The sequence below is a fragment of the Sinocyclocheilus grahami genome, unplaced genomic scaffold (genome assembly GCF_001515645.1).
Source record: "Sinocyclocheilus grahami isolate Dianchi unplaced genomic scaffold, SAMN03320097.WGS_v1.1 scaffold85.1, whole genome shotgun sequence".
Taxonomy (NCBI): Eukaryota; Metazoa; Chordata; class Actinopteri; order Cypriniformes; family Cyprinidae; genus Sinocyclocheilus; species Sinocyclocheilus grahami.
Genome location: NW_015505264.1, coordinates 1,949,274 through 1,974,555, shown reverse-complemented (window position 1 = coordinate 1,974,555; position 25,282 = coordinate 1,949,274). Strand labels below are relative to the sequence as shown.

General features: G+C 36.7%; 1 protein-coding gene across 2 annotated transcripts; it reads right to left on the bottom strand.

Annotated features, from left to right (window-relative positions):
- Window positions 1–11,912: 11,912 nt before the first annotated feature.
- Window positions 11,913–15,693, bottom strand: LOC107586800 (calcium/calmodulin-dependent protein kinase II inhibitor 2-like). 2 transcript variants are annotated; one of them, XM_016274333.1, is made up of 3 exons: window positions 15,584–15,693; window positions 13,791–14,168; window positions 11,913–13,156 (listed from the first exon to the last, which is right to left on the bottom strand). In XM_016274333.1, exons 2-3 carry the CDS (start codon window positions 13,957–13,959, stop codon window positions 13,086–13,088), a joined length of 240 nt encoding a protein of 79 aa, XP_016129819.1. In that variant the 5' UTR covers window positions 13,960–14,168; window positions 15,584–15,693; the 3' UTR covers window positions 11,913–13,085. The 2 variants fall into 2 exon arrangements, with proteins under 2 accessions (XP_016129819.1, XP_016129818.1); XM_016274332.1 differs by lacking the exon at window positions 15,584–15,693 and having other exon boundaries at window positions 13,791–14,224.
- Window positions 15,694–25,282: the final 9,589 nt, after the last annotated feature.

Below are 25,282 nucleotides of genomic sequence, written 5' to 3'. Positions count from 1 at the left end.
TTGGTAATTAGACTGTGCTTTCCTATCCTACATGCTCCTCTCCAGTGGGGAAAAGAGAGTTGGAAATCACTGAAAAGTTGAGGGTATGAAGGAAAAATTTAACAAATGATCTAGTTCTACTCTAGTTTTCACCTGAGTTCATGTCTCCAGCAAGAAGAGAGGGCTACTGTTCTGGGATGTGGGTCTCTGTGGATTTTTAGAAATTGGACTCCCTTTAAATATATTCTTCAAGTACAGTTTTAATTTAATTTCACCCTCATGTTGTTCCAAACCTGTTGTACACAAAAGAAGATAATAAATAATATTTTTTTTTGTATAATTTCACTGAAAATAACACAATAAAATATTATATTCTGATAATTACCTTGATTTCTTGATCTTATTTTTTTTTATATCATCATGTGTCATATTTCATCTCAGCCTCTTCACAGATGCTGTTGTCATTTTGATAAAAATTACAGTAAAAATATTTATAATGGGTAAAATGGTTGGTTGTTGATGAAAATGACACCACAGCTAAGGTATAGTCACAAATTGGGTAAAATAAAATGTATAAATTAATTTAAAAAATAATGTTAAAATATTTGAGTGAACTCATGGTTTAGAACATTAAGCAAATATATATTGATAGAAATATTATACAGCATTATTTTTATTATGGATTTTCATAGTTGAAATCCTGGCTCTAAAGCAAAATTAAAACAATAAAGTCTACACATAAAAGACATTTTAAATAACCCAGTGACATAAAAATCTCCCAAGCTGGCAAATGATTTAGGCTATGTATGTATAAAGTGTCCATTCACTGATTAATGACAATTGACATAGTTGGCACTCTTATTGCAAACATTTTCACGGTTCATCACCTCACACAAACACTCTAGAGCGTTATTGATTATTTGTTTCCGTCATCAGGTTGTTTTGATCAGCAGGAAATGTTTCTTGGCTCAGTAGAAGAACACATTGATTTATTATTGTAGTGATTGTACTCGCTCTTTTTCTTTTCTACTGCAGGACTTTTCAGACAGGCATCATTGGACAGAACATGGACAAGTCCTCCGTCTTGCCTTTGCTGAAAACACACGTCAATGAAATCTGGGGCCAGATCAACATATGGCCCCTCGCCAATGGCTGAAGTATCCGTTTCATTCTGAAAAACAAGAAGTTTAATGCTTCCCTTGAGCAAACATTTAATGTTGATCAAAGTTCTTCAACTAACTTTTGAGGTAATTCATCAGGCATTTGCATCGATAATTTCACTAATACATGGGCGTGAGCATATCAGGATTTTTTTTGGCGTTAACCCCACACACACACACGTTCAGAGGCAAACTTGCTTTGTCTCAACTTCTCTCCACAGTTTCTGTAGTCGTGCTTTGTTTTAATAAGAGTCAGTCGGTAACAGGCTGCCAGCTCTTGCTCATTGATCCAGGCAAGCACATCTCCCAGCTGCCTAAAGAACCCAGGCTTGCCATATTGATTGGAGCAAGCGAGCCTTCAGCAAGCAGGCATCAGGCAGCCTCCCGAGAGAGCTTCACACATTCACACGGACACACACACACACAGAGAGAGAGAGAGACAGATAGATATGCCGCCTGTAATCTGCATTTATGGGCTGTTTTCGAGTTATCAACGGGAGGGAATTTCAGAAACACAATACAAACACATGGCCCTAATTTCTGTGAGGACTAATGCTAATGTACTTACAGTTCAATTCAGTGCATAGCAGGATGAAGTAAATGTGTTACTAGGCTATTTTTGTCATTTGTTAATGAAGTTTAAATGGAAACACACAGGTAACAGGATTATTTAAAAAGTGTACAATTTTTTTAAATTAATTGTCTGTTTGCACTTTTGGGCCTGTCGACTTTTAGAAATTAAAATTCCTTAAAACATATTTTCAAACTTTTTTTTACACACTTTACACACTTTTGTAATGACCTAGTATTTCATAATTTTGGCTTTCATGTCATAATGTTGACATTTTGTCATAAACATTTGCCTCATAATGTCATAACTGAGATTAAAAGTCATAATTATGACAGAAGTAAAAATTCTTAGTCACAATATATTTTCTTATAAATTAAATTGCATCCTATAATTTCAGCTTTTGTCAATTTCAAATTTTGTTTGATAATTATAACTCTTTAGGTCATAATTTTAGATTTTTATGTCAACATTTTTTTCCTCATAATTATGGCATATATACCTTTTTATCTAAATAAAAAATATAATAATAACTTCCTATAACTTCTAACTTTAATAATCATAATTAGGATTAACAAAAGCATGACTTTTTATAACATAGCCAAAATGGCCATCCATACAAAATTAAATTTTTGGAGGAAATTAAATGTCAAACATTTTTGGAGTAAAATGGCCAAATGCTTTGTTTTTTTTAAGCACACAAATAACATTTTCATGCCCAGCCTATGGGCAAGACTTCCGGTTCATTAGACGCTAAAGGGAAATAAGGAGAAGAATAACAACGTGCAGTAAACGGTAAAACTGATTGCATTATAAACCAGTGTGTTTGTAATTAAGACAACACATTCAAATAATATGGTAAGACACACCAATTTTCAATATCAAGCAGCAAAACGAGCGGTTCTGTACAGCTAAAAATAGCTGGACGCAGATGAGACCAGAAGCCAGACCCATAGAATTTACAAATGGCCACACCCATTTTTACGGGAAGAAAAAGGTGGATAGGGGCGCTAATTTAGGGAACGCTCATATGTGTCGTATTTAAGGATTGTGGCAAACGACCTATACGGTCATATGAGTTGGAGGACTTGTTGTACTCTGTAGAGGAAGATTGACTTAATAATAAAAATTTTGCTCTAAAGCTATTACATGGATTTAAAAACCTTGGACTTTTCTGTTCTTTTTTGAGCTTGACAGCTTCGCATAAAGTACAACTCGCAGCTTATCCTGGCCAACTTTGACAGAACAGAACGTCTGACTGATAAGGTCAGACTGACATCTGACTAGTAGGGTTGGATATGTATTTCGGAGGTTGTTAATAAATTTGCCACTCATATAATGGCATGGCAGTCGCTGCATATATAACAGAAATTAGCATCCTAAATGCACCTCTTCATAAAACATGAGCAAAACAAATTTTTATGTAAATCATTTGTTTGACCAATCTTACTAAATTCAGATATCCAAAATATAAAGTTCTTCGAGTTTTGAATGACATGTGGGTGAGTAAATGATGACAAAATTTAGATTTGTCAGTGAACTATGCCTTTAAGGCAAAAGATGCAACCAAAGTCTGTTTTCACACCAACAAGCTGATCGTATGCAAGAGAGACATGTTGTTAAACTGTGCTCCAGGATTTGTGCTTCATGATATGAGACAATTTACATTGTCATCCGATTTTTATTTCAAAGCCATTCAAAATAAGAAGACCGGTAGAGCGAGAGAGAAACAGAAGGAAGGCAAAGACACAAGGCATATGTGTCCTGTCACCCACAAGGATCTCCCCCACGCTCTGAGAACAGTCATGTCCCTGGGGCCTGCAGAGGTGGCACGAGAGACAGACGGCTTGCCCTACTTTTCCTGAAGCCTCTGAACAATAACTACTCTTCAGAAAACAAGATGGTGTGCGCTCTTACCCAAAACATCTCCTGTTTCAGATCATGAATAAGAGACTAAAGACTAATTTTGGAGCAGGATGGTGCAAAACTTCAGCATCTCAGTGTGTTATTGTACATTTATTTAATAGTTTTCAAGAGAAGATTTCAGAATGTAACCAAGATAATGTCTTATACTTTAACATGTAATGGTAAAACATACCAGGTTTTTGCATTTAAAAATGTTTGTATATATAAATTTTCCCCTCCTTAAAATCATTCGAAATATTTTCTTAGCCTGTCGCAGCACTGAGACATCTACATGAGTCTTTATATAAGTTTTTAGCCTGCCTTTTCAAGTCTTATCAGCATAGTACATGAAACTTACATAACAGGCAGCGAGGATCCAGAGAGGATCTCTTTTTGCCAGTTTGCTTCTCTCTACCGCAATAATTCCAGTGGTTTGCTCAAAGACCTCACAGATTTAATCAGGAACACAAAAGTCACTGTGGTCAACTTATTATCAGATTGTGATCTAACAAAGCCCAGAGATTTCTTCCTCTAGCTTGGTTGAATGAGATGGTGGTAGGTCTGTTCACAGTCCTGTCAAAGAGAGGTTCTGATAACAATACATACATTGCAAAGCGATATCCTCTATAAATAGAGCTGGTCTGTATAGGCTACAGCATCATCCAAAATACTGAGACCACCGTAAATATTTTATATTTAAATATCTATACCTATATACAAAGTTCTGTCATGAAACTCTAAATGGCGCAGTCTGATAGGTCTAACTAAATCTGACATAATGACGCAGCTGGCTGGTTCTTTTTGTATCAGCAGCCAATGAGCTCGCTGCTCAACATTCAAATACTTAGTTTGCTGTAGCAGTTGCAGCACGCTTCAGAAACCCTCCACCTTCCCCAGCTCCACCTGTATAGATCTGCTTCAGGGTGATTCATGTATGCTATATATGTGGGTTATTTCATCTATTGTATGTTATATGTGCAGCAGCAGTATTTCTTACATGCTCACAGCAGCATGTTGTGGATGTATTGGCAGTAGCAAGTCGTGGTTCTTGCTCTGCCGCAGCAGCAGCGTCTTTCTATCTATCTATCTATCTATCTATCTATCTATCTATCTATCTATCTATCTATCTATCTATCTATCTATCTATCTATCTATCTATCTATCTATCTATCTATCTGTCTGTCTGTCTGTCTGTCTGTCTGTCTACAGTACCTATCTATCTATCTATCTTATTTTGTTTTGCAAATCCTAAAATGTTTCTTATTTCCAGGTTCAATTTTATTTCCGATTTTTAGATACCAGTGTAAGATAAGAGGCTTTATGGAAGCCTGTTTCTGCCCAAGAAAAAAAAAAAAAAAAAGAATAAAAAGAATAAAAAGTAAGAATGACTTTTTTCATTCCATGACATAAACAAAAAAGAGAACTGTGAGATGTAAAAATTCAGAGAAAAAAAGTCTCAATATTTATAAATATAAATATAATAAATATATTAAAAAAATAAAAAAAAAAATATATAAAAGTTTCAATATCTTTCTTTTTAATACATTAAAAAAATATTCGCCTTCTCCGACAAAATGGCACACAATTGCTACTGAAAGCTCGCTGGTGTTGCTTGCCCCACCCCCGGCTTCTTTTGATTGGTCCACTGTGTAAAAGGACATTGATAAACTGCACGAAACAGAAAAAGTCGCGATTTGCGGTGCAACCGTCAAAGGCATTCATTTATCTCGTTTTGTAAGAATCTGTACCTGAGGTATTTTAGCGGCTGTATGGTACTGTCAAAAAATATTTTGGATTAATACAGGAGTGAAGAAAATAGTAATGCAAGTTGTACAAAATTAAAATATTTCACTGAAGAAATGTCACAGAGGCCTCAGCCGGAGTGTGAACGTGATTCAGCTAAATTATGTTATATGCATCTGCTACACTATTCATTTAATAATTCACATTTTCTTCTCCTTCATTTAAAAATTTTTATAGTCTAGGCATTGTACTGTGATGAATGGATGTTTCTCGGTTGTAGAAAGAGTCTCTCTCGTCTCACTCTTTTAATACAGTCCAGAAAAGGTTGCCATGACGATGGGTCTCTGCGCACTAGATGACAGTGCACGCTTCAAGGAAAATAGTCTGACTCATGCTAAAGAAATGACAGAACTGATGTGCTCAAACATAAACATATGAGAAGGTCACCTTTAGTAAATGTGATGTGTGAAATGGCCGGTTATTTGAAGATATGAAGATGCATAAAACTTAATCTGTGTCCTGAGGTGTAGTCATTTTGCAGTGCTGCAACATTTTTAAGTTTTTTTTCCCCCCGGTGCTGTACACTTACTTTATTAAATACGCCTTTCTAATACAGAAGAGGCGTTCAAACCATCAAAAAATATTTGGAATTTTGTTAAAGGTATTGTTCACCCAAAAATTCTGTTATTATTTCAACTAGTTGCTGGTAGTATGGATTACTTGAGGGTTATTGTGATGTTTTTATCAGCTGTTTGGACTCTCATTCTGACGGCACCCATTCACTGCAGAGGATCCATTGGTATGCAAGTGATGTAATGCTAAATGTACTAATAATAAAATCTTAATGACATAATAAAAATCCCAACATTACTTTTTCTTGGTTTTTATTTCAGAGGTTTTTGCTTGTGATAACAGACTCAATGATGAGCAGGTCGTGTTCTGTAAATAGTCAGTAGGAACCCCTCAGATACACACATCTGTTAAAAACAGACACACACACTGACTCATTGGTCAAGAATACACAGTGGCCCAATTTTGCTTGAATACATTCCAGCAGCTGGTGTTTGAGGGAAGTCCCACAGTGAGCTAATGAAGAGTGAATTATGGGTCACATTCACACATACAGTGAGTCACAACTAAAATATCATTCATCATCAGATCAAATATATACAAAACATATATACAAAACATAGTCTGTTAACATTATGTGAGGTTTGAGCTAGGAATTTTGAATGAAATGAAATGCTGACTGACCTTTCCATCACACCTTCCTTTATATTTACATGATCAAAAATGTTAGCATTTCTTTTTACCCATATTTCCTGCATCAATATTTAATAAAATGTAATATTGCTTTCTCCAGTGAAAAACTCATCTCGTCTGAATCAGGAGAGAAATATGCACAGATCAAGCACCGTTTTCAAGCCAAAAACAGTCCAAAACAGTTCTAAACAAGTATGTCGGTGGATTTTTGGGTGAACTATTCCTTTAAGAGACATACATTTTACTAGTCAATCTAGTGGGTAAGTAACAATGTATTATCACTCTCTGCTATTCTCTAGACAGAATGTGTCTCCATTTCTCACATTTGTGTTATTTTGAACTCAATTGTAAATCAGCAGTCACTGTTTATATCTGTCCTGCTCTTTTTACTGCTATCAGGAGAAGAACATCAAGTGATTTATTTTTAGCTTTGCAGGGAGGACATATAAACAATACACACCAGACACATCTTACAATGGCATATTTAACACTGTGCAGTGTTACTAAGAATAGTATAAGGATTTGAGTCGTGAGTCGATGATTTGAGTTGTGAGAGGAGAAGGGTCTTTCTTTAGCCCATATTCTCTACCAGACTGACCTATTTATTACTTCATCTGAAGTACACTGGAATAAAAATGAAGTGTATATTAGTTTTTGTGGGGTATATAATCAAGGATGTATAATATAATATAATATAATATAATGCTATTAATATATTAATGGCATTTTATTTTTATTTTATTCTAAATTACACTTTATTATATATCTGATATTCAAAATTCCCCTGTATTGTATTTTAGCATATTAAAGATGTAATGAAGCAATAGAGAAGGTGTCAATGCAACTTTTTCTAGGCATTAAGGTTTCATAGACATGTTAAATTGTGTCTTAGTAACTTTTTCAATTAATGCTGATTCTCTAGAAATTCACTGTAGTGAAGGATGAATGAAAGTGAAGTACTGCTTGTGAAGGAAGTTGATCTAATCCTGCTAACGTTAAAGGTGGGGAAAGTGATTTTTCAAAAACGTTTTAGAAAACTGATTCGGGCCGACTAGCAAAACAAACTTGTAGCCAATCAGCAGTAAGGGGCGTGTCTACTCATGATGTGGAGGAGAGAGAGTTCAGTGCACAGGACGGACATTAGCCGAGCCGAGAGACAGAAAGATGGCGGATAAAAAACGTCTGCGGAACAAAAGAAGGCTTAAGGCAATAAGGCAAGAAGCAGAATCCGTGTAAATATCGGATCAGCTTTCCAGCGCTGGAGAGAACTCAAGGAGCGGAAGGCCTGCGATCGGACGCCGAGGTTGCTTTGTTTCTTCTCGATAGGTGAGTAACACCGTGTCTGCGCCGCAACAGCTAAAGTCTGTCTAGTACACTGGACAAAGCGACAAAGCGACCGTTGAAAATCATTTGAAATTTGTGTCAATACGTCATAAATAGAAAGCGGCAGCAGTTTTCAGTCGGGGATTTGTCGTGTCGTGCCACGCCACATCCAGAGTAGACCATAGATATGTATATATATCTATGGTGTAGACAGCATCACTGATTATAATGAGTTCCGTAGTATTTTGTCGCGCCATGCCACTCGCGTCCTGTGTAGACATAGTGTAACATTGGTTTTGCTTTGTTTCACAGAACTAATCGTTGCCTGGGTTGCGTACGTATGTATGGGGCGGAGCTATCAAAATAGGGGCGAGACCCTTTTGGGGTAGGGGTGTGTTTGTTTTGGTGATTTCAAATATTAACACTGGCTACCAGAAATCACTTACCCCACCTTTAAGGACACATACATCGGCTTACTTCACCACTGCATACAACTTCCCATTACTGGGATTCCTATGGGATCCGCCCATAAAAGGATAATCCCACGCTCAAGGATTATATAAACATTTGAATTCATGAAACATCCATGTAAAGCTTCTTGTCATTGAAGGACAATGTTTAATTCCACCCCACCCCCTTCTTACAGTCTCCTCATCTGCCTAGCCCTAGAATGTCATAGTTATGAATTGGAAAACGTTTTGTTCAAGAGTTGGTAAGGATGAATATAAAAGTGTGTGTTCCTGCTGAAGTATAAAAACAAACAAAAGATACCATAGATGTGCATTATATAACATATTTTAATTTAACCCTACACAAACCTAAATTGGCTAATGTACAATTCAACACAATCTCACAAAACTTCAGCGACAAAATAAATTAATTGTTAACTGTTGACTATTTATTCTATGATATGAAGAAGCATGGTTAGATATTTCCGAAAATATTCTGAAATATATCCAATATTGTCAAAACAATTAACAAAGCAATCAAAATGTCCATCACATTGTTTATTAAATATATGAAAATAATAATTAAATATAAAATAAATAAAATAATTATCAGAATATTTTTATTAAAATATAACAAACGTTATTAAAAATTCAATAAATTAATAAATGAAATATGCAGTTGAATAAATAATTAAAATAATCACACCAATATATATATAAAATTAAATGAGATTTTTTTTTAATATATAGGAATTAAATACAAATTTCCATAGGTGGCATAGTGTTAGTATCATTGATATATTGTCATAGTTTCCATTAATATTTTAAATAATACTGTATTTTATTTTTATATTTCCTGTTTTCACTGTAATTTTGAAGTTGTAGTAATTTAGTTGTTTTTGTCATTTTTATTAGTTTTTTAATGTTCATATGTTTTTTATTTAATTTATTAGTTTTAGTTAATTTAGTTGTAGATATTTTAGTACTTTAAGTTGAACTAAAGCTGAAATAAAATAGGTTTACATTTGTTTAAATATTTTATTTTAAGTTACAAATGTTTTTTATGGTTTTAATTTTAGTTAACTATAATAACCCTGTTTGAAACACAATTTATTAATATCATCTTATTATCTCTTTTTGCTACCTCAAATTAAATCTGAATGGTGCACAATCTTGGTCACAAGACAATTTTCTCAGTAAACATTAATCACAAAGAATGCATGTGAATGCACATGCTATCTGAGATTATGGGTGATAAAACAAAGATATGACATGAAAAACAGATTTTGTTTGCTTCAAAAACAAGACAGCCTGACCCTCCCTTCCTCAAAAAAACTTGTTTGCCTCTTTGTTTTTCTGTTTCTCCTCATCTGACCTTTCTTATGTTCTTTGGATTTACATGATCTGTTTTCACATACTCAGCAGCCTCTCTCCCATTCAGAATGCTGCCCTAAATATTCTCTAATATTCAATCTGAAATTCAAACTCACAATGACATGTTTGTGTGTGTGAGTCAGCAGAGAGGTGCACCACATGCAGATCGTTCCTGCAGCGAGCGCTGGGTGTCCTGCCTCCTGGAGCTCCTGTCGTGCTCCGACGCCTCTCCTCTGGATTTGTTGCAGAGAAACATCAAACGCAGCACAGCAGAACGCAAACTCTTCCGAGGACTGCATTAATAAACCAGAAATCATTCATTTTTAATTCTCTGCTGAAATGTAATTTGTGTCTGTTTTAGAGCTCGATAAGAAAAGGAGCTTGAGGGTTGATTAGATTTTTCTGTGCTATCTGAGTCACTTCTTCATGGCCCATTACACACCTCCTAGGAGGCATTCGTTTGGGTCATCATGAAAACTGATACAGCAAATAAAACTTTTGAACCTTCTTGGCTCAGGATTTGTGGTTGTAAGACAGATGAAAGCACATTTGAACTGCTGAATGGAATTCTGCATAATATGCAAATCACTGATGCAGTCTATTTAAAGAAATGTTTATTTTAAACCCATAGTGCATTATATATATATATACAAGCAATTTTCTTTTTCATTTATTTAATTATTTTCTGCAGAAACCGGCCTGCATCATATTTGCTGAATGAAATCCAGTACTTGTTTCTTACTAATTTTGGGGCACTGATTCAAAAAATAGTGTCTGTTTTGTGCATGTCACAAAATATGATGTGCATTTCGTAGCATTTTTTCATTTCAAAAACTATTTCTAAGATGAAGAAATCAGAAAAACTGCCACAAAGGGATGATTGCTATATCTTCCTCTGTGTCAGGTTACTGCTATTTGTTCAATTCTCAGGCAACAGGTATGAATTATTCTAAAGACATTATTTTAGGCTATAACCCAAAGTTATGAAAACAAGATTAGAATGGCCAGGGACAGAAAAAATTTTTTCAGCTACATCTGTGGCTATTTTTTGCAGGCTTTTGTTAATATTATTTAAATTATTCATTGCTGTCACCTAAAGCAAAGATGTTCTCTACTTCCAAAAACTTGAAACCTGAGAAATGACTAAACAAGCATCTCTGTTGTCAAACTGGTCAATTTGGACACACTTTTAAATTCAAAACAAACGTCAGCTTCCTGTTCCCCTTGTTTGCTTAAGCCTGGATGGAAGAGTGCTCAATAATGGCTTATGTGCTCTAGTAGTTTAAAGTCGTGTTTATCTCCGAGGGGTGTATGGATATATGTTTTAGGTGAGTGGAATTATGGGAACACAGGAGAGAGAGTTAGGCGGCTGGTTTAGCGATGTGTGGCTGTGCAGTGTTCAGGTGTCCCGTGATGACCTGTCGCTTTAATAAGAAGCCTATATTCTGTAATGAGTGATTTGTCACTCACCTGAGAAGAACAGATTCGACAATACCATGAAAAACAGCTCCACATAAGCTCACATTTGGATATTATAGACATCCCCTGATGGAAGCAGCCAATTTCATGAAGTTAATAATTATCTGGTTATATACAGTAACAGTTTATTATTAAGTTGTTTATTGTGTTGTTTTGAATAGAGAATATTTATATGAGTATGAATATAGCACCGATGCCGCGTGGTAGCTTTGCAATAGTAAAATTATTTTCAGTAATGTATTTTTTTATCTGCAAGTTTATTTAAACCAGCTGAAGGTTTGCATGCCCAGAGGCGCCACGGCGTGCTTGTCACTGGCAGACTGAGCTATGAAGTTTGTTTGTTTGCTGATTAGTTCTCATGCTGTCAGCTTGGCTGAGGGGACAACACTCACTCTAATTTCTGAAAACAGCTGAATTTATCCCATTCGGTCTCATTCCTGCATTAAGAGCCACAGATACCTCTCAAATTCACCAGATTATATTTAAATTAATGGACAGCCCAGGATCTGCAGTTAATTCATTTTCTTCTTCACTCAGTAGGCCTATTTGTTGTTGCTAGTTATTTAGCCTATGGATCTACATTCTGATTTTTCAGTTATTTAGGCAAAAAAATGAAAGAAACCCCATCATGAATGACTCATCTGAATTAATTTATTCATTCATTTGTAGAATGTAGAGACATGTGTGCACATTTTTTTGCATCATAAATTGTTTATAAGCTTGAAAATTGTTCCATGCACAATAGACCATACACAAAAGAATACAAAAACAAACAAATAAATAATCAACTGAGATGCTAAAAAAAAACAAAAAAAACTGGATGTAATTACAGTGAGTGTGCTGTTGAACATACTCTGAAATTATATTTCCTAACCATTTCATTATCAACAAAGGCATGATCACTTATTGCAACGGAAAGCGTGTTAATTCTGATGTGTGAAACCCCTTCCCCAAAATAACATTCAGTCTGTCCTTTTTGATTATGTTTTATGCCTCTGTATCTACACGTACCCTGTCCGTGTCGAATATCGTTCTGAGTAACAAATATTCAGATATAAAAAATACAAATATTGATTTCGGTAAAAACAAGCGTGCCTGGGTTTAAAAGAGGTGGAAACACCCGCAATGGCACAAGAGAAAAGTTCATGCAAAGAGAACCGTATATATGAATCTATACTCGACGCCAAACAAATAAACAGTCATAGAAAAGACGCAATAAATCAAACAAGAAGTACACCTTCTCATTTTCCCTCCATTGCTGGTTCTTCAGATCTTCCTTGCTGGCGTTGAGTGGCTTTGTTGGCTATAAAATGTATTTTGGGCATGATCAGTCAAGGATTGAAAATGGAATGGATGTAGATGTGGAGGAAGTAAATAAAACATGTAATCAATCTTCCCTCGATTACATACATCTTCCCATTTCCATGCAAGATATAAATATAGCTTATTTCTCTGGAAAGACAGTCAAGTTGTTTCAGGTGCTGAACTGGACAGCTCCCTTGAACTAGTAGCTCATAGTATGATAGATGCCTATGAAACGGGGGTGGGTGGGCTTCTGTTTGTTGATGTCGTGATGAAATCTCACACCCAGAACCACGGCGTCTAAGAGACGAGGGGCTAAATGACCAGAAATCTTGGGCAGTTTAGGATGGGTTTCAGTTGGAGAATTGCCAGCATCTTCATTTCTCGCTATTTTAACCCATTGTCCAGAGTGGCTCTTCATCCTTTGTCCTGTACTCGTACACTGAATCATCATCTTCACCTCTCGTTCACATGCACAGGCGACAAGTGCTTCAAACCGGTGATTAAAAGAAAAGGTTGACGAGGTATAATCGTTCAAGTTTACACGCCGGTAGATGACTTGTCTGTCATCCCTTTGAGGACTTCGTCTATTCGGTCATCTTCGATGACCACTGTGGAGAAAAGACAGAGATGTTTAGTGGAGCTTTCAAATAGTATGCATGAATGCAAGAAAAGCGGCATTTATCTATTTGTGTCAGCAGGAAAGAGCTGTTTTGAAATGTATGTACACTATATAAAATCATTTTTATGGAAAAACTATGCTATAAAAACAAAATACTGTTACTGGTTAACTGTAGGTTCCCTCATCATATAGCCTACATTGGAAAATATTTCAGCTAGAAATATAAATGTAAATTTACTGTAAAATATTGTAAGAATAAATGTTAAGTAAAATGTAGAAGAAGAAAAAACTATGAATTACTATATAATTCACAGTGAAAATGATAATACATTTAATAAGACAATACATGTATGTTTACTGTAAAGTATTATTAAAATGTTTTTATATAAATTCATATTGCATATTTATAGTAACAAACAGTAAAAGGACATGCTCCATCAGATCTGATTTTCTTTTTTTTTTAATCACATATTTGATTTTTCTTCACCTTTATTTACTCATTCTTTAGTCTCATGTGTTTACCTGACGTGAATTTATGTTTGCGTGTAACTTTGTGCTCTGTTTGTAATGTTTATTATCCATTATTTCAGGGAAGTAGTTAAATTAACTCGCTTGATACTTACCGTGTTTTGCCCTGCCAATCTGACCGAGTTTCGGTGGCCTTTTGGACTGTGATGTTCCGAAGAACGAGTTCGTGTCTTGCAGTCGACAGCTGAAGGAGAGCTGACTGACATCACTGTCCGCCCCGTAGCCGTTCATATTCCCCTCGTTGTATGGCAGCACTTCGGACATGGCTATACTCAAGTTCCCAGCTAAGGTCGAATGTTATTTGTAGGTAGTTATCGATAACGTCTTTGTAGACTACTTCTTTTTACTCAGTGTCGGTAGATACAGTCCAGCCTAAGACCCTGGAATGACTATCTGCAGGTCCAGTCGTGCTGCTCTCCTCGCCGAACCGTCGGTTGTACCGGAGAGAGGAGATGCGTCCGCCCGCAGTTGAGCTCGTGTGAGAAATACAGGGACATCCCGAGACCATAAAGGAAACCCAGACGGAAAAGTGAAGTCATTCATCCGGGTTTGAAGGGGGAGGGAGTAGGACAAATAAATAAATAATGATGCGCGAGTGAAAGACAGTATCTGAACAATAGCTTACAATAGTTAGACGTTAAACTAGGAATTAAACTAGTATCTATTTTACTAGTAGGACTCTATTACTAGAAAGTAATTAAATATTGTGTAGTATTTCTTAATTTCATTGTATACGCCAATATAAATTAGTTACCCGTTTTTATTCTTTATTCCGCATCCCAATAGTTTCTAGTAGTTTATTACTGGTAACCAATTGCAAATTTGAGGTTCAGATGACTATTTATTTTCAGTATGCATTCCAATGGTTTATGTCATCCAGTTTTACTAACTAGTAGCCATTCATCAGCTCTTGACAAAGTAACAAGAATTTGACTAAATTAAAATATAGGCTATACAAATAATTTGGACAATGTAACCCAGCTATAGCAGAGCTTATTTATTTATTTATTTTTATTTAACAGTGAATTAAGACCTCACTTACCCATAAGATGTATGCCAAAGCACTGAGTAAATATGGCTAAATATGCAAAAAACGTTTGCTCATCCTGGCCTTGCTCGGTTGTCTCCTAGTTAAAAACCTTGAGTTATCTTTTGGCTCCCTCTGCTGGGTATTTCAAAGACATCCTAGAACTTGTATAGTAGTAGGCTAATGCTAAAAAACAGTAATGAAAACATGACAATCCACCTCTCTTTTACAATCCAACCATGTCAGCCACCACTGACAGCTTCCAACAGATCTGACTTTTGCCTTAAACATATCCTGATCTGACTTTTGCCTTCATGAAAATCTGACTTTTCCAGGTTTTAAGTGCTATAATCAGGTCCCCGGTGCATCTACCAACCAAGGAAATGTGACAAAGATTAACCCAGTAACTTTGTTTTGGTAAGCCTTTTTCTTCAAGCGTCTGAAAAAATGAGTGCGTCTGATTTCGCTCCCTTTGTGACGTGGCAAAGGGATCTCATTATAATATTACCGCCCCTTAATCTGTAAGTTTCCACCCACGGCGCTGTCATTTGATTTCGCAAGCGACAACAATGTACCAGCTCTAATGCCATGGCGAAAGTTTGAGTAAAACATGCTAACTGTTCTGTCTTTGGCTGAACAGACGAGCACAGAACAATATTTAGAGTCCCAGCCTCAGAGGAGACAAGAGAGCAGTGGATTTATTGATTTATTTCCTGCTGCACACACAGATCTAAAATAAACATGCAATTTATTTCCCTGCTGTTTACCTTCACAGACATAACTGACTGTTTTTGTAACTCGTGTGTTTTTAATGTAAACTTGTGTGTGAATGATTGAATGATGACTTAGTTTAGTACTCACATGCTGTTTGGTGGCCGCTGTCTATCCGTGTGCTTCGGTTGTGTGCGCTCAGAAAACCGTATATCATTAGTGATGGGACAATTGATACTGCAGCTCCGATGCTCCGACGCAGTTTTGTATCACACACTGTGCCGAATCGATGCTTGTATCGAAATGACCAGGGGCGGATTTAGTGAATTGGGGGCCCCAGGCAAAATATAGGAATGGGGCCCTATACATTTGCACACATTTTCCTAGATCAACCTTGAGGTTCCTTTATTGTTGTGATGCCCCATAGCTGTGTCCAATGTTTCTACATTTTTCATGTACATGTTATAATGGCTTTCTTTCATGTTGTAGACCACGAAATAGCAACTGATTTACAGTTGAGATACAGGTTTTCACAAAAATAAAATAAAATATAAAATGATAAACCTCACAATTGAGCGTTTAAACCAAGGATGAGCCAGAAGTATAAATTATTATATTAATTTAAAAACGGGGTTATGTGGGTGGATTTTCGCATTGATCTGAACAAAAACTACAGACTGGATAATTGAAAATGAACATTCATTCTCTGCCAGTAGGAGGCACTTTTGGAACGTCAGAAATATAGAATGAGAAAAGTGTGAAAAAATATAGCCTATATTGACGAGGAAAGTCCGCTTGTGGACAGGATGAGTTACCAGCGTAAGCCTGTGAGCAAAGGCTGTCTAATTCTAAACTTTAAAATAAATTTATTCTTAGTTGTTTTAACTACAAATTTAAATAAAACTGAAAAAATAATGAAAAGGCAATTATAAATTTACACACCTAAAATACATATATCAAGAGCATGCTCACAGATGAGAACCAAACAGTGTTGGATGAAGTGGATTAAATATTAAATATAGGCCCTAGACCGCCTTTTTTCCCCCAAAAAAAGATTATACTACTGCTTCAGCTATTAAAATAGTTCAGTTTTGTATGTAATGGAAAAGTGATTATATTTCATTTGGTTTTTTTATAAAGTAAATTTAGAAAAACGTTTGGAGTATTTTTGTTGAATGTAAGTTGTTGTTTTTTTTTTTAAGTAACGGCCAGTGGCAGACAGTGAATTGATCATAGCCTATAGCTTATGTTTGATCAATTTAGCCTTCTCAAATCATCAGGACTTGCCTAAAATAAAATCTATATATAAAACAGTTCAAGCATATCACAATGTTAGTTCAAATGTGTAACCTAAATGTGCGCTGTTAGATGCATATCCAATAGTTTGTGTGGAGAGTGGAAGCTGAAGCGCACTCTGCAGCACATGGAGGGAGAAGGGTCTGGCTGCAGCCTCGCACTTGCACTCTCAGACTTGCATTCTCAGACACTTGCGCTTCCGCTAGCGACATCACTTGCAGGCTTTATTTTTTATTTTGTTCTATTTTTTATTACTTTTTGTTTGAATCTCTCAACATTTTACAACAGTAGCCAGGTGGTGAAGACAAGAAAAAATAAACTAAATTACAATGTCCCTTGCAATCGCCACTTGCACTCTCCGCTACCTGCGACGTCACTTGCAATCAACACAAATCGTGCGTGTTGCCAATGGAGACAAGATGCTGTGGTGATTAAACGATTAAAACAAATTTAGTACTATAACATACAGGGTCCTGCAAGAAAAAGACAAGTCCCGCAAATCCGTGGCCACAGAACAGCAGAATATGAACGCAGTGCACAAAGTCTCTCGTTAAGTGTTTTCCTCCTGTAGAAAAACATAAACACTTAACATGGCTTAATGTATTAAGATGCTATTAAAATATCAAATTAAATATACAATTTATTAATATGTATATAGTATTTTCCTCCCATACCGCAAAACGTGGCATAATGTGGCATAATGGACTAAAAAGGCCAAACTCAATATGCTCCTCTACATTATTAATATACATAACAAATATGTACAGGCAATCAGGTGAGCCCAGAATAAATGCAACACGCACAGTTTCGTGTCAAGCGTTTTTTTCCATATAGAATAAACTGTCTACAGCTCTTTTATATCATTGTCTTTGTCCATTAAGCTACATTACGCGTTTTATTTATAATGATTTTCTATAGGAGGAAAATGTTTAACGTGCAATTTAACGCATTGCGTTTTGGGCTCGTCTGCTTGCCTGTACGGAGTTGATCCTTTTAAAATCACTTAATGCATTTCAAAATGCACGTTCATAATTGCTGTTCTGTATATACTTTGAGTCAACAACAAGACATATAGGCTACTGTATTGTCTTTATCATAGTCCGTTATTATATAACATTAAGCGTTTTGCTGTATGGGAGGACAAGTGAAAGTTTGCGCATTGTGTTCATAGCCATCTGTTTGCCTTGTAGTACGTTAAATAATAACTATATATCGAATTTGATCTTTTAATTGAACTTAATGTATCTTAATACATTACGCCATGTTAAGTGTTTATGTTTTTCTACAGGAGGAAAACGCTTAACGAGAGACTTTGTGCATTGCGTTCATATTCTGCTGTTCTGTGGCCACGGATTTGCGGGTCTTGTCTTTTTCTTGCAGGACCCTGTATGTTATAGTATAAAATTAGTTTTAATCGTTTAATCACCACAGCATCTTGTCTCCATTGGCAACACGCACCATTTGTGTCGATTGCAAGTGACGTCGCAGGTATCGGAGAGTGCAAGTGGCGATTGCAAGGGACATTGTAATTTAGTTTCTTCTTTCTTGTCTTCACCACCTGGCTACTGTTGTAAAATGTTGAGCGATTCAAACAAAAAGTAATCAATAAATAGAACAAAATAAAAAAATAAAAGACTGCAAGTGACGTCGCTTGCGGAAGTGCAAGTGTCTGAGAGTGCAAGTGCAAGGCTGCAGCTAGACCCTCTTGCATGGAGGCGCCAGCACGGTCACTTGCATTTTTTTCTAACAGTGGAAACAACTTAAAATAGCCTACGCAGTCATTTTTGCTCATAAAGGTAAGAGTAATACATCATTCTAAACTGTAAAGGGTCTAGTTTTATTTGTGTGCACTCACAATATCAACACAACGTGCTTTTATAAAATAAAGAAAACAAATGCTTTCTGCTGTCTCGGGCTTGAACAGGAGCGCTTCACAATGATGAACCTAAACTCAGACATGATCAAAAAAATAAATAGAACGCTTTAAATTACTACTTTAAAACGAAATCATTCAAATCGAAAATAGACTCTTAATAAAATAAACTCTTTCATTATGTAATCCCTGCATTTCTCTCTAAAGGCACATCCAATTAGGAGATTGCAAGTAATTTTTTTCATCACCATAATTGATGGAATGCCCAATTATAGTTTGCGATTTGTAAAATAGCCAGCAAAATATTTGTTGTAGGCTAACCCGATCTCATGAAAGTGCGTATAGCATGATTTTCTGCTTCTATTTGGCCTAATATTTCTATGGAGAAATTGACTTTGGCATGCAAAATACTGATCAATTCATAATTAATGGCATGGTTGGTTCAGTCGACAGAAATACGGGACACAAAGGCCTATAATAACTGCTGAAATGTTTGCGGGGCAAATCTCAGGTCAGTCTGAGCGCTCATGGTACTCACAGTGCGTAGCCTACAGCCTGCAGGTGCCACTGACTCGGATGGTTCTCGTTGTAATAAACACCGTAGACAGCAAACGTTTGCGTGTCAGCGCTTAATGCGCATATCCTATATGAAAAGCATTTTAGGTTGCCCTTTGCTTTTGGGGGCCCAAGGCGGTCGCCTACCTTTGCCTAATGGGTAAGTCTGCCCCTGGTTGCAAGGATCTGTACACAATTCCTGGAAGCTGAAAACATCCCAGTTCTTGCATGGTCAGCATGTCACCCATTGAGCATGTTTGGGATGCTCTGGATCGGCGTATACGACAGCGTGTTCCAGTTCCTGCCAATATCCAGCAACTTTGCACAGCCATTGAAGAGTAGTGGACCAACATTCCACAGGCCACAATCAACAACCTGATCAACTCTATGCGAAAGAGATGTGTTGCACTGCGTGAGGCAAATGGTGGTCACACCAGATACTGACTGGTTTTTGGACCCCCCAATACAGTAAAACTGCACATTTTAGAGTGGCCTTTTATTGTGGCCAGCCTAAAGCACACCTGTGCAATAATCATGCTATCTAATCAGCATCTTGATATGCCACACCTGAGAGGTGGATGGATTATCTCGGCAAAGGAGAAGTGCTCACTAACACAGATTTAGACAGATTTGTGAACAATATTTGAGAGAAATAGGCCTTTTGTGTACATAGAAAAAGTCTTAGGTCTTTGAGTTCAGCTCATGAAAAATGAGGGCAAAAACAAAAGTGTTGCATTTATAATTTTGTTCAGTGTATATGAATTTTATAAATATATATATAAAAAATATATATATATTTTTTGGAACCTTTTTATTTTGCTTTGCAATAATATAATATAATATTTGTATATATATTTGTATAAATTTTTAATATTTTGATATTTTAATAATGATATAGTTGTTTGCATATAAAGGAATACATATAAATAATAATTTCCACTATAAATGTATCTTATAAAGATTATATTTAAATTTTTACTTATTTAATTTCAATGATTAATTGAATACATTTTAAATCCATTTTATTTATTTATTTTAGTAATTTAATTACTAAACACATGTTTCTACTTCTGGAAAAGGACAACTGGCGTGGGATTGCCAGGACAGTGGACCGACTACTCACCTATACAGAAGAAAACAAGCACTTTTTATGACCTCTCTACACCACACCACTGTACTAGATGAATAATGAATAATAGCAACAGCACTCTCAGAAATGTCATAAAGGATATTCTGACAGCAATGCAAAGCACGAATATAAGTTACTCTCCATTTAGGCTGTTTATGCAGGCTTGATTACTAATATTATGGGGTTTAATAAGTGTGCAAAATGAACCTCTTCTGCTGTGAGAAGGGGAATAAAATAATAATGCTTGCCTTTTCCTTCTGGGTGTAATTGTCGTTTCAATTGGTAAATAATCACAGTTTTTCCTCAGCTATTTTTTGCTGTGTTGTATTGCAGAACAATCTCACAGTGACATGTTCAGAACAGAAACAACCTAATCCATCAAGAGGATCCTAGACATGCAAGGAAAGAAGAACCTACTATTTAAAATTATAAATACAGTTAAAAATGGAACAGCTTACAAAACGGCTGCCTGTCTGTTATGCAGTTATATAAATAAATCATAAATACTGCACTGCAATGTTTCACCACTAGGGTTTAGTATTGCACTCAAAATCTGTTTACCATCCTTCCCTTTCATAATTAACACTGTTGTATTATTGCACTTGAGCTATTATACAGCACCACGGGGACAGGAGAAGGAGAAAAGCGACTGGAGTGAAACATATAGAGGTTTGATTACGCAGAGTGTAATAGACCATAGTTGATTCATTCAACCTTTAGGTCTAAATCACATCCTGTCATTAAAGTACATAAATCTTCTTTGGTGGTGGAAACACAGTGAAGCAGACACTGTAATAACAGGTTTGAAATGGAGGAAACTTGATTTTGTGTGCAAACCAACCCACGCAAAAGTCACTGTCATGATGCAAGAGTTTGTGGGTTGTTGCCAGGGTGTTACTATGAGGTTGCTAGGTGGTCACTTACTGGCCCCAGTCAAAAGAGCCCTCCTTCACGTTGTTCTCCTTCTTTAATGCAAGTCTATGGATTTTTTTGCATATTTTGTCTGCCAGGTGAAAAAAAACATTTGATTGCTTAGAAAAGTAATAACGACTGTCCTTGACTTGCACTAACAATCCAATTTAGCACTCTCTCCCTATCAGTGCACACACAATCTTGTAATTTATGTAAATCACTGCTTGGAGACCCTGTAAACTCAAGACTGTCATTATCTTTTATTAAACAGAACAAGCAGAAAAGACCACGCCTTAGATAGGAGGCCACACTGTCCTGTCTAGAGTGTCTTTGCCCCATTTATTGGGCAAAATTAGGATTTTCCCGCCATTACAGTCCAAAGCCCTTCCCTCCAGCTCAACCCTAGCTGAAGTTGTGAAATGAATAATTAATAGTCCACATGCTGTGGGTTATTAAGTGAAAATAACTCAGCGCACTGTCATGTCTGGAAAATGATCTGGAAGTTGGTAGTAACTTTGATCGATTGACTCTTAAAAACCTTGTTACTGTGGTCCACACAAATTGGCCTTGAGATTGGATCTGAAATCTAAACTGGAGATTAATCCAAAGTTGTTGACGGTGGGGGCTGAAGAATGGATCTATATCCCCACCACAGGGACCCCAGCTCCTCTAGACATTTGTCCTTTGGTCTTGATAGAATGGCTTAATGGCCTGCAATCGCTCTTTTGGAGAGTGTTTGTTTAGCTTTGTGGAAACGGCCATCCATCAGCAGAGCGGTTATGCTATTATAGCCACAGAAAGAAAGCTCGGACCAGCGAGACCAATAGCTTCAACAAGGCTCATCAAATAGGCATTGTGACTACTGAACCAAAGTGATCTATCAATCTTTAGTTGAGCAACACTGATGTAAGAAAGCATCATACTAAGCAGAAATGTAAAGATCATCTTTTTGTTAAAATTGATGAATTCTTCCATTTTAGAGTTGTAATGATTTAGATTAGACTTTTTAGATTCTTTACTGTGAATTGTTTAGGGGCCGTTCACAAATTGCGCCTTTTGCGCGCTCAAGTTCATTATTTCAAATGTAGACGCGCGGCAGGCGCGCTCATAAAGGAAGCGACGCACACGCGGTGCAACCATGCGATTTCAATAGTATATTTTCATTAGTTGAAAACATTTCAACTTTTCAGAATGCCGCAATCGCACTGCGGGTCATGTGACAAAAACCAACCAACCAAGATGAAGGAACAGCTGATCATAGCTGTACAGGATAGACATTTTTGAAATAAATTTAGTAGCAGAGCTACTGCAAGCGATTTTTAGTGCTGCAAATCCATTTATTCTTTGCTGAAACTTCCGCGTCTTCATGAAATGGGCGGGTCATGGTTGCTTAGCTACGGCAGACGCCTCTGGAACGCAAGCGCCTGAACGCTTTGGGAAAGAAGCAGAAAGCGCGAGAAGGGTATAACTGCAGCCTGGAAATCCCCAAATGGGGGGCAGGAACTCCAAAATGGGGTGGGAGTTCCAAAATAGGGCGTGGCTTCCTCCCATTGACAGACAGGCACATGACACGCATGCGCACTTTTTCCCCCAATCCACTTCAGTGCAAACTCCACCCCACAGCTGATTCTAAAGATTTTATTGGTTGTGTCAATTAAAGTGTTGATTTCCTACACTATGCTACAAAAAATGCTAACCCCTAAACCTACCCCACACCTGACCCTAACCTTAACCAGTGAAATTGACTGCACGGCGGGATTGGCGCTGAATAGCGTGGTAAAGAAAGACGCAGTTTTGAACTAGAAACAATGTTTAATTTATTAAGTTTTATTTTGAAATCTAAGTCAATAACAATTGGCTGGAGCCAGAGCCAATTGTGAAAGTCTTTGCGCGAGGAGACCCCGCCCCATTTTGGAGGTTCTGCCCACTTTTGGAGTTCACGCCCCATTTTGGAGATCTCCGGTCTGCAGTTATATCTACTTGGAGAGCGGCGTGCCTAGCGTTTAGCACACATTTTTAGGCGCGACATATGAACGGTCCCTTAAACAAAACCCTAAATGTTTCACAAAAACTGGGTCACGACTGAATCTGAATCATTTTGGCCCGTATGCACTTATCGCTTTCTTGCCATAAAAAGCCAAAAGAAGAAGTCGTCTGAATCATTAGGGCAGTTCACTCACGGACTGAATCGTTTGGACTTTGAGCATTTGTCACTTAATAAAGCTCAGAACACAGAGAACAAACAGTGATGGATTAAGTGGATATTCATCTACAATCAGTTGAAACAAACCTGCAAACCGTCCTAATGTTTGCCAGCGATGAGGACTTAAAATTCAACACGTGTAACGTCTAGTGAACGACTCCAGTAGCCGTCACTTGTGAGGACTCAAACCTTCCTTTCAGCGGCAATGATAGGAAGGTCTCCTTCAAACAGCCTTCCAGGTCCACCTTCACTCTCTTCCCTATCTACCTAAATTACATTGGTTTCATTTAAAATTAAATAAATGAGTTTTTGACATATTAACGCTATATTTGGCGCTGCTTCATCATACAGTAGTTCCTGGTTCTGTTGACACTCATGTTGACTCACGTGAGCCACCTGCTGGTGCGTGCGCAAATAACACCCGTCTACAATTATTCTCCTCAAACGCGGGATGAGAAGCTGCTACAGTTAATTACGATGCTTCCTGCTGGGAAAAACGTTTTCATATCTGGAAATTTCAGTTATTTTGTCTTCAAAAAGGATAAAGGGAATAACATAGTTGTACAGTGTAAGCTATGCATGAAGACTCTTGCTTTAACAAAGGCTACTCAACTTTTGCAGGTAGGACTAGCATGGAAATCATTATGTTAGCTAAATATAAATATATGTATATGGTGTAATTTTTTAAATGTTGAGAATAGACTATATTTATTTTTACTTGTACATTTTAAAGAAATAAAAATAATAATAAAAATAAAACTGTAATACTAAACTGTATCGCCACTAGAAAGACTGTCCGTAGCAGTGACGTCACGCACCGTCACTCGAATAATAATCATTACAATATTTTCCAATCAAAGAACATCAGATCATTGACAGTAACCTACTGTAAAACACCAAAAGTACATATTCATGTTTCATAGAATATATATTTTGGAGTAGCCTACCATAGGACATGAAAACACCATAGTAGGCCTATAGGTTAATGTTTAAATGGTGAATTTGAGGATGTTTATGTTTTTGAAAAAACTTTGCCCATGCTTAAATACATTCTTAACCCACAACAAAGGCATACTTGTATATAGTTTTAGAATACGTGCTCATTTAACTGTTTTTTGGTTTTGTTTGTCCTTATTTAAGGGTTTGTGAACTTTTGTATGCTAAGTTGCAATAATGCAATGATGTATTTTTCTGTTCATGTCTATATGTATATTTATGAATCGCGTTGTTGTAGATTTGATATGTTAGCAATTATAAGGACAGCTTTCTGGCCTACTGCCATATTAACACATTTTTGCACATTTTTAAACAGTATATATTATAAATATTTATCCCAGTAAGAACTTTTTTTGTTTGTTTGTAGCTTACAAACTGTGGAGGAATTTTCTGTAGTAACTGGCGGCATAACAGAGCTACTGACCATTTCTTTAACAACATGCTACCTAAAGGAAATTCTGGTTTAAAGGGAACAAGTATCATACTTGGCACCAAGATACCTGTGTGTCCTAAGTACAAGCTGAGAAGTTGTTTACTTGAAGTGTGCAACCTCTCAGCTTGTTCTTCTCAGGACACACAGGTATCTTGGTGCCACACAAACATATTCCACCCAGCTGTGTTTATTATGGATAAGCAGCCCTGTGGCAGCTGTCAGACAGCACTGCTAACCCACTTCATTTTCCAAAACAGCATACGCTCTCTTTTTTGCCATTTGAGAAGAGTAGGAGCAGCATGGATGGGGGAATAAATGTAATGTCTCCACAACATCTAGGCTGGCAGGAAATAAAAAAACCCTTTCCTCCCACTCAAAAGCAGCAATGCGTTCTGAAGTCGATCCCCCCTCCATCCATCTGGAGGTGTTTGTTTACCACCCTGTTTGCACAG